Below are 12,201 nucleotides of genomic sequence, written 5' to 3'. Positions count from 1 at the left end.
GCCACTCATCAATAGTTTGACTCATTTAGCCATCGCCGTTACCCAAATGACTCATCTATGCCCCGGTTTTACAATACCATATATGACACGTGGCCTCCAACTAGATTATGGTTGTGGGTGGATAAGGTGTGTGGGTCGGATTTTTTATTAATTTGATATTTAAAAAGAGAGAGAGAGACGTGTCATATACGGTATTAGATTAGAAAACAAGCGTTAATAAAAAATGGCATGGATGAGTCATTTTGGTAACGGACGATGATATCTCAAACTATTGATGAGTGGCATAAATGGCCAATTTCCTATAGTTCGATGGCATAAATGAGCCATTTCCTATAGTTCGATACCGAGCCAAACTATCGACGAGTGGCATAAATGAGTCATTTTCAATAGTTGAATGGCATATTTGAGCCTTTTTCCGTTATTAATAAGTGAGTATATAAATACATGCTTAATGTGTTAAACAAAGAGCAAGTCTTCCAGTCCTCCCACCAACCCTTCCAAAAAGAGAGAGAGAGAGAGAGAGAACATATTTACTATTCTCTTCGTTCCAATCAATGTGATGGTGCTTGACTGCACAAAAAGTTTAAAAGAAAAATAATTTTTTTTAGAAATTATGATTTAAGTAATTCATAGATATTTATGTAGCTACAAATCATCTCATTCAGGGCCAAATTGATATTTTAAAGTGGCATATATATATATATATATAGAGAGAGAGAGAGAGAGAGAGAGAGAGAGAGAGAGAGAGAGAGAGAGAGAGAGAGAGAGAGAGACGTTTGAATCTGAATGCACATCTGAATGATTAAGATGTTGTTTCTAGATCTGAACACTGAATGATTAAGACTGTTTGTTTTTCAACACCTGAATGTGCATAATGTATTTATCTAAACATGATAAATATACAATTCAAATAAAAAGTAACTATATATTATAAATTAAATATAAATCTAATAAAGTGAAATTATTATTTGATAAAAACAAAATATTTATGTTCACTAGTGATGGTAAAGATGTTTTCTAGTGGTGGTGGTGGCTGCCAATGGTGTTGTTGGTAATTGACGGTAATGCTAGTTATGATGGTAGAGGTGGTTGATAGTAGGATTGGCTGCAGTAACAATAGTGGTTGGTAGTGATGGCGGCGACGGCGACGACAGTGGTGGCTGTTGATATAATTATAATGATGAAAGTGGTAGGTGTGGTGGTCGACAATAGTAGTTGTCAATGGTGGTGGATTGCAGGTTGTGATGACAGAGGTGGTTGGTGATGGTGGTAGTGGTTAGTGATGGTGGAGGTGGGGTGGGGGTGGAGCTGATGGTAAAAATTATCCATACAAAAATACCTCTTAATGATATTATGACTTTATTAAAGATATTAATGATTAAGATATATTCAGATCAAGTAAGTGGTTAGATCTTAATGTAAACAAATGCAATTAATGGCTCAAGGTCTGAACCATTCAGATTCAGACCTCCATTAAGTGCAAACAAATGAGATCTAATAAGACCACCAAAGGATGTGGTGAAGTGGATGGGCTGCTCCTTCCTTAACCCGAGTTCCGGGTTCGAGCCCTGAGTATGAACAAAAATGGACAATTCGTAGGAATGCCTCTTATTCGGGATGGTTTTTAATTTTTGTCTCTCAAATTGTTGGTATTTAATTTTTGCCCTTCGCTTAAAATATCTTGAGGTTCTGGGTTCGAACCCCGGCTCAAGCATAAAAATAAAAATAAAATCGCAAGGCAAGGCTTTTGAAAGTGTCTGCCTTATGCGGCATAGGTTGCCTTATAAGGCAGACTTTTAGTTATGCTAAGACAACCTTTGCAGACGACAGAGGTTGTCTTAAGGCATAACTAAAGTTATGCCGGATTCGGCATAAGTTGCCTTATAAGGCATATTTTTACTTATGCCTTAAGGCAACTTATGCCGCATAAGGCAGACTTTTCCCAAAGCCTTGCCTTGCGATTTTTTTTTTTTTTTTTTGACTAAACGAGAGTTCGAACCCAGAATCTCGAGGTATTTTTGGCCACTTTTTAAGCAAATGGTAAAAATTAAAGACCAGCAATTTGAGGGGCAAAAATGAAAGACCACCCTAAAAGAAGGGCAATCCATGCCAAAATTTGGGCAATTTGCACGATTGCCCTTTGTTGGGGGTGGTCTTTAGTTTTTGCCCCTCAAATTGCTAATTTTTGTCTTTTCTCATTTCTCTTTCTGCTTTTTTATGTTTACCATCTTGCTGGACTAAAAAAAAGAAGCTTTCGAGTATTCCACAATATTTTTTTCGCCTAAAATACCTCGAGGTTCTGGTTTCGAACCTCGACTTATCATAAAAATAAAAAAAATTCGCAAGGTAAGGATTTGCACAAAAAGTTCTACTTTATGCGGTAGACTTTGCCTTAAGGCATAAAAAATCGGCCGGAGAGACAGAACTTTGCCTTGTAAGGAAAACTTTTAGTTATGCCTCAAGGAAAAGTTCCGCCTTATAGGGCATATTTTTAGTTATGTCTTAATTAAAAGTCTGCCCCATAATCCCATAAGGCGGAACATTTCTTTGAGGCGTAGACTTTATCTTATAAAGCAAACTTTTAGTTATGTCTCAAGAAAATAAAATTTTTAGTTAAGACATAACTAAAAGACTTTTATAAGATAAAGTCTACGCCTCAAAAAAAAATTCCGCCTTATGGGATACACTTTTAATTGTGCCTTAAGTAAGGTAAAATTTTTCCATCAGGCATAAACAAAAGTGTGTGAAAAAGGAACACCGGAGCTCTTTAATTATTAAATTAATAAAGTACAAAACAAACGGAACATGACCGAAAACAAAAAAGTAGAAACAGAAAAGATGCTGTGATTCCACTATAAAATGAAAAGCACATAAAATATTAGTGAAAAGAAAAAAAAAAAAAAAAAAAAGGTCATCTCCGTCACCCCCTCAGCCACCGATCAACCGGTTATCCCCACTGTAAGTAACTTTTCCATCTATCTGAGGTTAAAGCTTTCCTTTTTGGGGTTTATGCTGACGTGTAAAATCCTTGCCTTTTTTTTTTTTTCAATTGGTGGTGTCTGTAACATTTTTGGGATACTTTCCCCATTAGACACATCTGTTAACTTCCATAAGCTTTTATATATTAGAGTAACAATGTCCATCAAAAGTTTAAATAAATAACCGCATAACACTTGTTAGCTATGATTTGAATTCTGGTCTTTCATGGTTCATTCTTTCTACCAAGATATATGGAAAGAAATCACCGGGCTTACCACCAAAGGTTATAGTGGACTTATAAGTACGTTGTCGTCAATAAAGTCATTTTTTTTATAGGACGCATTTCAGCTGCCAAAGTGGGACTTTCTGGTGCGAATGCAGATTAGTTGAGCCAGAAGCGACCATCGGGCACTAGGTGAGAAACCCAAAAAGAGAAAAAAAAAAAAAAAAAACAGCGCAGAGCCCCCAAAGTGGGACTTCCGGCGTGAATCTGGATTAGCTGGGTCCCAAAGGAGGTACCGGACACCAAGTTAGAAACCAAAAAGAAAAGAAAGAAATAGCCTTTCTTTTCTTTTAATCTTTCCCATTGCCCAGATGATTCATAGTTGCTTTAAGCTCTTGTTATGGCCAAATCTTCCCTTGATTTGGAGCTAAAGCTACTATTTCAACCTTATAGTTTTGCTGATTGCTTACATTATCGGAAACGGCCTCTCTACCTCCCTAGGTAGGGGTAAGGTCTATGTACACTCTACCCTGCATTACCCCACTTGGTGGGATTTCACTGGCTATATTGTTGCTGTTGTTGTTGTAGTTTTGCTCATTGCTTACATTATTTGTTTCCTACTAGCTGAAGCAGTATCAGTTTCTATGTTGTTATTCCATATAGTTAAACAGTGCATCTGCTGAAACTTTTAGTTATTCATGCAGCAAGAAAGTCAAATCTTGTACCTCAAATTGAACATTAATTTCTTGATATCACAACAATGAAATTTCCACCAATCAATCAACTATGCTTCAATCCCATATTAGCGGGGGTTGGCTTTATGAATCCTCAGTATCCATATCACTCTTCATAGTTAGATTATTTTACAATGCTCCTCTTTATCTGGCTTCGGTTCAAATCACCACCCTAATTTTAGAAGAAAAAAAAAGGGGTTGCCAGTCACATGGTTATGCATCTAAGTTAGGTTATGTAGGGAAGTTGCCATTGTGGATCTGAATAAGAAGTTAACACAGGAGAAAGAGGCATTAGAGGTATGTGCTTAGGTATAAGTGCCAAAAACTGCATAGTGATGGATAAAGTTTGTAGCTTTATCTATGCGTTTGTCATAGTAGATATCTCATTAGACATTTATAACAGATCAAGCAACTTGGCTTTAGTCTTCTTGTGTGAAGCAACAATTTAATCAGATATATGAATATGATAACAATCATCAAAGCACACTCATACTCTAAATGGATTAGTGCCATTAGTTGTGTAGGAATATTACATGCGTCCTTATAGTACAGTTAAAATACTTGAGCTTACTTGGATTAGGTGCATACCCATTCATAATGTCGTATGTGTTTTTTCTGATTGCTATGATGTTTCATTGCTCCTTTCTGAAGCTGAAATTTGCTCTTAGTTTTTATGGTATATACTTTTGCTGTACTTATCTTGTTACACTTTGTCAAGTTTCATTAATGTTTCTCGGAAAGCCCCCATTGAACTTTTACCCACGTTCTTGCTCTAGATCACGGAATGTTACTGTCAATTTTTAATCTTTTCTACCCTTCTGATTGAATGTCCTCACAATGTGGAGAATTTTTCATCTCATATCTCCTTTCTCCTTTTATTACAATTCGCCATGATGCATACGGTTATTTCCGGATATTTTATTTTTTCTGGTGCAGGCAGCCTTTTGGTTTTCATTATGAAGGCACTCATCCTTGTAGGAGGTTTTGGAACAAGGCTGCGGCCACTGACCCTCAGCGTGCCAAAGCCCCTAGTTGACTTTGCTAACAAGCCCATGATACTCCATCAGGTTTCATTTTATCATTCCCTTTTGCTTATGATGGATCATAAGTTCCTATATCCTCTGTTATTCCTTCGTTATGTTGTACTTTTATTCAATAGCCTCATTCCCCATGATTTGGACTAAAATAAACCCTGTTTTTCCTATAAAACTTGAATATTATCATACCATAATCCATTTGATCATGATAGCATTTTGAATCAAAATCATTCTGTTATTTTCTCGCTTCTTCTATTCTTTGGCTGACATACATTGATTCCGTTGCTAGTTGAGTAAGTATGCTGCCGTGATCTACAAATAAGATGAAAATATAGCCAAACCTCTCTATAACAACGTTGTTTGTTCCGATATTATTTGGTTGCTATAGCGAAATGCTGTTATAGAGAACATATAATATAACATAATATGAAAGATCGGTTCCACAGAAAGCATGGCTGTTATAGTGAAATGTTGTTATAGAGGTGGCTATTATAGAGAGGTCTGACTGTACTTCTCCTGTATCTCATGCCTTCTACTTGGGAATCAAAGTAATGCATAGCCGTCCTGCAGTGATATTTGGTACTATAGTACTACATAAATTTCAGACGGATGCTTTATTATGTCTGAGTTGTTGCAATTCTAATTTGTATCAGATTGAAGCACTAAAAGCTATCGGAGTGACTGAAGTAGTTTTGGCAATTAACTACCAACCAAAGGTAATGGTCGACCTTATAGTTGCCACAAATTTTAGCTCATATATAACCCTGAAATCTTTACTAGTCAAGTTCTTTATCCTTTTTCATTTTAGATAATGCAAAACTTCCTGAAAGAGTTTGAAAAAAGGTTAGATATCAAGATCACTTGCTCGCAAGAGACGGAGCCTTTGGGCACAGCAGGTCCACTGGCTTTAGCTCGTGATATTTTGAGAGATGACTCTGGTGAACCCTTTTTCGTCCTTAATAGTGATGTTATATGTGACTACCCGTTGAAAGAAATGATTGAGTTTCACAAGTCCCATGGCGGGGAAGCTTCCATTATGGTTACGAAGGTTGGTTTAACTCCTTACTTCTTTTACTTTTTTGTATGCATTCTATAGGAAACAATATCTAAATACATTTTTGAAGGAAAAAATATTTTATTCATGAACTCATTAGTCTTTGAATGTTCTCTACAATTCTCTATACTACAGAAAATAGCTAGTAGCATCCCTATTTATGATAGTATGAAACCTACTTTGACTAAAAACCGGAAACATATTCCGATATAGGTCATATATCCTATTTAGGCATGAATTAAAATATCAAATCCTAATCAATTTTTGTTTCCTCCAACTTTGAATTATTCTTCAACAATTTTCTTTGTTAGGTTGATGAACCATCAAAATATGGTGTAGTTGTCATGGAAGAAGCGACAGGGAGAGTCGAAAAGTTTGTAGAAAAACCGAAAGTGTTCGTAGGTAACAAGATCAATGCTGGAATTTACTTGTTGAATCCATCTGTTTTGGATCGGATTCAGTTGAGGCCCACCTCGATTGAGAAGGAAGTCTTCCCGAGCATCGCAGCAGAGAAGAAGCTCCATGCCATGGTCTTACCTGGCTTTTGGATGGACATTGGTCAGCCGAGGGATTACATTACAGGCTTGAGGTTATACCTCAATTCCTTGAGGAAAAAATCCTCACCTGATTTGGCTGTTGGGCACCTCATTCTTGGAAATGTATTAATAGACGAGAGTGCTGTAATAGGAGATGGATGTCTTATTGGTCCAGATGTGGCTATTGGACCTGGATGCGTTATTGAATCAGGAGTTAGGCTTTCATGTTGTAGTATAATGCGTGGTGTACGGATTAAGAAGCATGCTTGCATCTCGAGTAGCATTGTTGGATGGCACTCGACTGTTGGGCGGTGGGCTCGGGTAGAGAACATGACGATATTGGGAGAAGATGTTCATGTTGGCGATGAAGTCTATAGCAATGGAGGTGTTGTTCTACCCCATAAAGAGATTAAATCCAGCATTCTGAAGCCAGAGATTGTTATGTGATAAAATTGATTGTATGATGTGGTACTTCCTCGAAACAGTAATCTCTGTTGTTCCAGAGTGTGTTATTTGATTTCCAGTTATCTTGTCATTTCAATCATCAGAAATGTGCAAGTTGTAAACTGAAGTCTCTGTTTCTTTGAACTAATGAAGAACGCTGGTCTGTTCAAGGTTTTCCACTTGTCAATCATATTGGCTCAATGCTACATTTTTACAGAGGTGATTCACTTCTATGTTGTATCCTTCCTATTAAGAGGTGGCAAAATTACTCCATAAAAATATGACCCGCTCAATCTGCGCATTTATTGGCTCAATGCATTTCGATCTGTCCAATTCAATCCATTTAAAAATTGGGCTGATTATGGCCTAGATTAACACATGAAAATGCCTGTGAAAATAGTTCCAAAAAGACTTATTTTGTTTAATATGTTATAACTTATACATAGTCATAATGTGAAGAGAAAAACAAAAAAAATTATTAGGTAATGAAAGAAATTATAAAACAGCAACCAAAGAAACAAAAACTTAGCAAGAATTGGGCGGGTTGAGTTCTTTTAGCCCGCTCAACCCACCCACTTGACACCCCTATTCCTCATTCATGGATCGTAGAGTGGAATTCCCTGCGCCAAAAACAGATGCAGCATTGTTACCGGTACTGCGAGCACTTTATAAAATATGTGGTCCTTTGTCCAATTTCTGTACTTGCTATAGATGGTGCAGAATGTCTGCTAGAATATATTTGCTGGATATTAAAAATTTAAAAACATTGCATTTCATTCTCTGTTTAGAAAGTTAAACTGGATTTTGCAGTCATTAAAGTGGACAAAGAACTGATTTAAGAGGGCTGCACTCTCTCTTATGATCAAATTGATGATCACGAGTTGATGAGTTTCTCAGTTAATGAAAACCTACCCTTGTGATTTGAACAGAACACAAATAAAACTGGAAAACTACAAAATGTGCCTTTGCACAGTGTTGAATGTCATTAAACTTTTGATTTTCAAATGTCCAGATCATGGATAAACTGAAACTATCAAGATTCTCAGTAAACCTGAACATTATAATTTACACTCGAATCAAAATGGAACTCAATAGAGTTCGATTGTTAACCCCAAATGTTCCAATCAATCAATCAGTTCAGAAGAAATTCTACGATGACTGCTGAGGTATGAAGTTACATACAGGTGTGACCCGTCCTTGGAGGTCTTGATGACTGAAGTAATCTTCAGAGGGCAACCAATGCTCAAAATGTTAAACTGTGGCTAGGATCCAAAACATGACATGGGAAGAAATGGCTATAAGAAACCAGGTTATGAATGCAAAGACAACAGAGAGCTCAAATCTTCCACATGGAAGATGCGATGACCTACCGCAAAAGTGTAAATCTTTTGAATACAGAACAACAATCCCTGCTGATGAGCATGCAGCTGCAAGTGATAAGGTCGCTGTCACCTGTAATTACAGTTGAGCCAGTTAACAAAAATAGAGTCCATATGGGAATTTACCCACATGTCAATCAAGAAAAATTAGAGTTTCTCAAGACACGGGTTCCAGAATCGTCGCCATAACATTGGATAAGATATTACTCTTCTAGCAGCTCCTATTCATCGCTTGAAAAGAGAAAAGTTGAGCGGGGCAAGATTATAGTAAGGTGTAAACAAAAGGGACGATCTGCTGACATTATCAGATCATGTAAATAGGACATATCCTCCAAGTACAAAAATGCGATGGTTTAGTGAAATTCGAGTGTGCTGCATAAAGCTCACAATCTACGACAGGCAATGCAGTTGACGTTTTAGGTCAACCTTTGATAATTATAACTTACAAGTCCACGATAAGAATCCAAGCATAGTTCCCTGGCGCTTCATGGACCTTGTAGTTCTCAAGTTACAGGTATAATAAATTGTTTTCAGTCTCCAAAAGGCATCCTAATCTGAAAATATCAGCTGTGAAATGCAAGAGCGCAAAGAAACAGCACTCTCAAGCATGTATGGCTCATAAATAACCAAGAATAAGGGCACGGAAAATGCAGCACCTTGTTATGGATGCAAAGGGAGGTCAAAATCATTTAACTTAGTAGTAAGAGTTGTGATAAGGATGCAAGTATTCAGCTTATAGGGATAAAAGATCAGGGGTTTACGTGCTTGCAAACTGCATATGTCACAGCTAGACACTTTAAACACATTGCATAGGACAGGAAGAGAAAGCAAACCGAGAAATACATACCCAGTCTCCAACAACAAAAAGGCTCACTAAGACTGGATTTTGAAGATCCTGTTTTATCCTTAAAGCATACACATCAAGACATGCAAGTCCAAAGCTCCACAACACTTGAAGCCCCATTGATGCAATTAAATAGCTGCAAGATAACCGAGTATTCAGTCAGTTTTGAATGATAAGAGACAAAGCAAAATACATCAACTAAATGAGCACAGTCATTTCCTATAATATGAGGTCCAAGGCCGTTTGGAAAACTTGATATCGGGAAAGTTACAAAAATTTGTAAAATTACCATTGCTGGATATTGGAATTTTGCACATTTAAGAAACAACCAATACCGAAAGGTCAGTTTGGAGATAGATTTGACAGGGACCTTCAAATGTTCAAAGATCGAATATTTCAAATGACATGTTTTAAACCTTCAATAGATATGAATCCAGAATAAAGGCCAAAGTCAACTGTTCTTTGAGTCGCTGTTCCACATCCAAAGTTTCTGAGCCATATCAAAATAGGTGCAACGAATTTAAGTGTATGAATTTAAAATAGGTAGGATCAAGTCCTTCCATCCAAACTGGCCCAAAGAGTTCAAAAATATCTGCACCCATAGTTCCATTAACTGACTCACAGCCCGGTATGCATCCCCACATAAGAGACGTGGATCTTCTAAGAACAACCAGGAGAAAGTGCATAGTAGACATATACAGAATGAAGGTGCGGAAGCCTTGCCAAGCAAATAGAACTTCTTAAGATATATTGATGGTGACTTCAGGTAAGTAATATATTTTTTTTTAATAACCATGGTGGCCAGGCCAGCTTGCGCGCACCTCAACTAATTCCACGGGATACCTGCCACTTCCCACCAGCAACAACTACCATGTAACTCTGTCCACCAAGGCTACGATAGATGAGAAGAAATCACCTAATATTTTTATCTCTAATTTACAATGATAACAATTCTTCCCCGTGCTTAACTAGCATAATCAACTAATGCATGTCAGAGACCTGGCTGGTGGTTAATCAACTAGTTTTGCGCTAGTTCCCTTTTGCCTCTCCTACAGAGGTGGAGCTAGAGCTTCAATACAGGTTTAGCCGAACCAATAGCTTTGGTCCAAACCCTATATTTGTACTAAAAAATCCATTGAATATATACAAAGTATTAATTTAGAACCGACTAACTTTAAAGGACTAGAATCCCCAGCTCATAAGCAACTAACCCTGGCTCCGCTTCTGCTATCCTACTTTTTCCCATAACCTATTTTATCGTCATAGTATAAGTTCTATGTGAACAAGAACAAAGGTTTTTTTTTCCTTTCTCACAAATAATTTAAAAACCCCTGCTTAAAGTGATAGATTGATCAGATTATGCAGCATATACCAGCTTAAGTTTCCAAGAAATGAAATCACTTAGCCTAAAGGAGATTCATGATTAAACAGAAATCATTTATAGAGCAAAGCCCAATTAAGCTAAATTGAAGGAAAATATTGAATCATAAACTAATAAATCTTTAAATGCTCTCTACAATCTCCCACACTTGAAAATAGCTAGCAACACCTCTCTTTATAATAGTATGACAACGTACTTTGACTCAAAACAGGAAAACCGATTCCCATATCAATGTGACTACAAATCCTAACTAGACATGAATTAAAATACCAAATCCTAACCAATTTCAGTTTCCTACAACTTTAAATTATTTTTTCCAACAAAAAATTAACCAACTATGGAAACAGTGCTATTGTCATCAAATCACCAAAAGGAGAAATACTTACTAGACCAAAAAAGAAATTTTTTTTTACAGAAAGATAAGTATAGTAATAGATAAGATGCAGCAACAACATACAAATGAACATTGAAGAGAAATAACATACCAAAAAGCAGTGTAATTAGAGAATCCAGAAGCAGAAACCATGACACCAATTGAGCCAACAGCAAATAAACATTGACCAAGTCTCAATAACAATCCACTCACACTTCCTGGACTACCCATCAGCTCTTTCATCCTCCAAAAAAAGTTAAAAAAATTGTGAAATCTCACACTTTTGTGCTCCAAAAAGGGCCCTTTTTTTTTTTTTTCAAGAAAACTAAAAGGGCCCTTTCAAGATCTCTAGATCCTTGTATTATTATTGCCCATAGGGACCAAATTGTTGGTAAGCATGGATTTTTGCATCTATGTAAAAACCATATCTTTTTTGTAAAGAATAAACTCAAGTTAACCGTTGAAGTGAATTAGGCAAATAGAAGAGAAAGTACATTTCATCCTCACTTTTTACTCCCTTATTTCATAAGCCTCCCTTTCATTTCACTTTTTAATTTGATGAAATGATCTCTTATGGGTCACTCACAAGATATTTTTATTTTTTTGATTTAAATTATATAAATTTTGATTAATAATTTAAAATATATTTTCTATCATATTAATATGAAAAAATTATTAGTTTATAGTACTTTTACATAATTTATGAATATCTAAATTTTAATTTAAATATTAAGTTGGTTTAATTCATTTTAATTTCAAAGCTTAATTAAATTGACTTTAAAAAAATGAAAAGTGATATAAGAATTAGACGGAGGGAGTACATAATTTGAAGAAAAAAAAAATACTCCACTCCTAATAAAAGACTTTTGGAATTTGTAATTAAATATATTATTATACTTTATGTCTCTAGCGTCGACGCAAAAAAGCACTTTTTGAAAGAAATCACAAAGTGGGAGAAGGGCGGCGGCGGGGGGAGCAACTTGTCTGGTCTTGCTGTGCACTCATTCCCGTTACGAGATGAAATGACGCCCCAAATTGACTCGAGACCAAGACTCAAAAAAAAAATGAAGTTTAATTACTTATAAATATAGAAAGTGTCACCTTCTTATTGAAGAGATTAAAACGAAAAAAAAATGTCACATATTGTTTAATAAATTAAAAAAACTCACATTACTACTTTATAGAAGAGCCGGTTTCATCGTCCGTCTCTCTTCTAT

The 12,201-nt window shown here is 36.2% G+C and overlaps 2 protein-coding genes across 4 annotated transcripts; one reads left to right on the top strand and one right to left on the bottom strand.

Moving 5' to 3' along the window:
• Positions 1–2,792: 2,792 nt before the first annotated feature.
• Positions 2,793–7,182, top strand: LOC132057103 (mannose-1-phosphate guanylyltransferase 1-like). Of its 2 annotated transcripts, none has more exons than XM_059449550.1 (5): positions 2,793–2,958; positions 4,873–5,003; positions 5,627–5,689; positions 5,782–6,021; positions 6,339–7,182. In XM_059449550.1, exons 2-5 carry the CDS (start codon positions 4,893–4,895, stop codon positions 7,008–7,010), a joined length of 1,086 nt encoding a protein of 361 aa, XP_059305533.1. In that variant the 5' UTR covers positions 2,793–2,958; positions 4,873–4,892; the 3' UTR covers positions 7,011–7,182. The 2 variants fall into 2 exon arrangements, with proteins under 2 accessions (XP_059305533.1, XP_059305534.1); XM_059449551.1 differs by lacking the exon at positions 2,793–2,958 and adding an exon at positions 3,297–3,394.
• A 764-nt stretch (positions 7,183–7,946) lies between these two features.
• LOC132057104 (CASP-like protein 5B2) lies at positions 7,947–11,525 on the bottom strand. Of its 2 annotated transcripts, XM_059449553.1 has the most exons (4): positions 11,097–11,525; positions 9,234–9,366; positions 8,378–8,459; positions 7,947–8,269 (listed from the first exon to the last, which is right to left on the bottom strand). In XM_059449553.1, exons 1-4 carry the CDS (start codon positions 11,225–11,227, stop codon positions 8,259–8,261), a joined length of 357 nt encoding a protein of 118 aa, XP_059305536.1. In that variant the 5' UTR covers positions 11,228–11,525; the 3' UTR covers positions 7,947–8,258. The 2 variants fall into 2 exon arrangements, with proteins under 2 accessions (XP_059305536.1, XP_059305535.1); XM_059449552.1 differs by having other exon boundaries at positions 7,947–8,459; positions 11,097–11,522.
• Positions 11,526–12,201: the final 676 nt, after the last annotated feature.

Source organism: Lycium ferocissimum, chromosome 5 (genome assembly GCF_029784015.1).
Source record: "Lycium ferocissimum isolate CSIRO_LF1 chromosome 5, AGI_CSIRO_Lferr_CH_V1, whole genome shotgun sequence".
Taxonomy (NCBI): domain Eukaryota; kingdom Viridiplantae; phylum Streptophyta; class Magnoliopsida; order Solanales; family Solanaceae; genus Lycium; species Lycium ferocissimum.
Note: the sequence above shows the minus strand (reverse complement) of the source record. Positions and strands in the feature narration are given on the sequence as shown.

What these genes read in the sequence shown, in the direction of transcription:
- LOC132057104 (XM_059449552.1), bottom strand. Translation starts at nt 11,227, where the DNA reads ATGAAAGAGCTGATGGGTAGTCCAGGAAGTGTGAGTGGATTGTTATTG. An exon ending in TCTAATTACACTGCTTTTTG is followed by an intron (nt 9,367 to 11,096) that starts GTATGTTATTTC and finishes GTTATCTTGCAG; the next exon opens with CTATTTAATTGCATCAATGG. An exon ending in TTTTTGTTGTTGGAGACTGG is followed by an intron (nt 8,460 to 9,233) that starts GTATGTATTTCT and finishes CTGTAATTACAG; the next exon opens with GTGACAGCGACCTTATCACT.
- LOC132057103 (XM_059449550.1), top strand. Translation starts at nt 4,893, where the DNA reads ATGAAGGCACTCATCCTTGTAGGAGGTTTTGGAACAAGGCTGCGGCCA. An exon ending in CAATTAACTACCAACCAAAG is followed by an intron (nt 5,690 to 5,781) that starts GTAATGGTCGAC and finishes TTTTCATTTTAG; the next exon opens with ATAATGCAAAACTTCCTGAA. An exon ending in CTTCCATTATGGTTACGAAG is followed by an intron (nt 6,022 to 6,338) that starts GTTGGTTTAACT and finishes TTTCTTTGTTAG; the next exon opens with GTTGATGAACCATCAAAATA.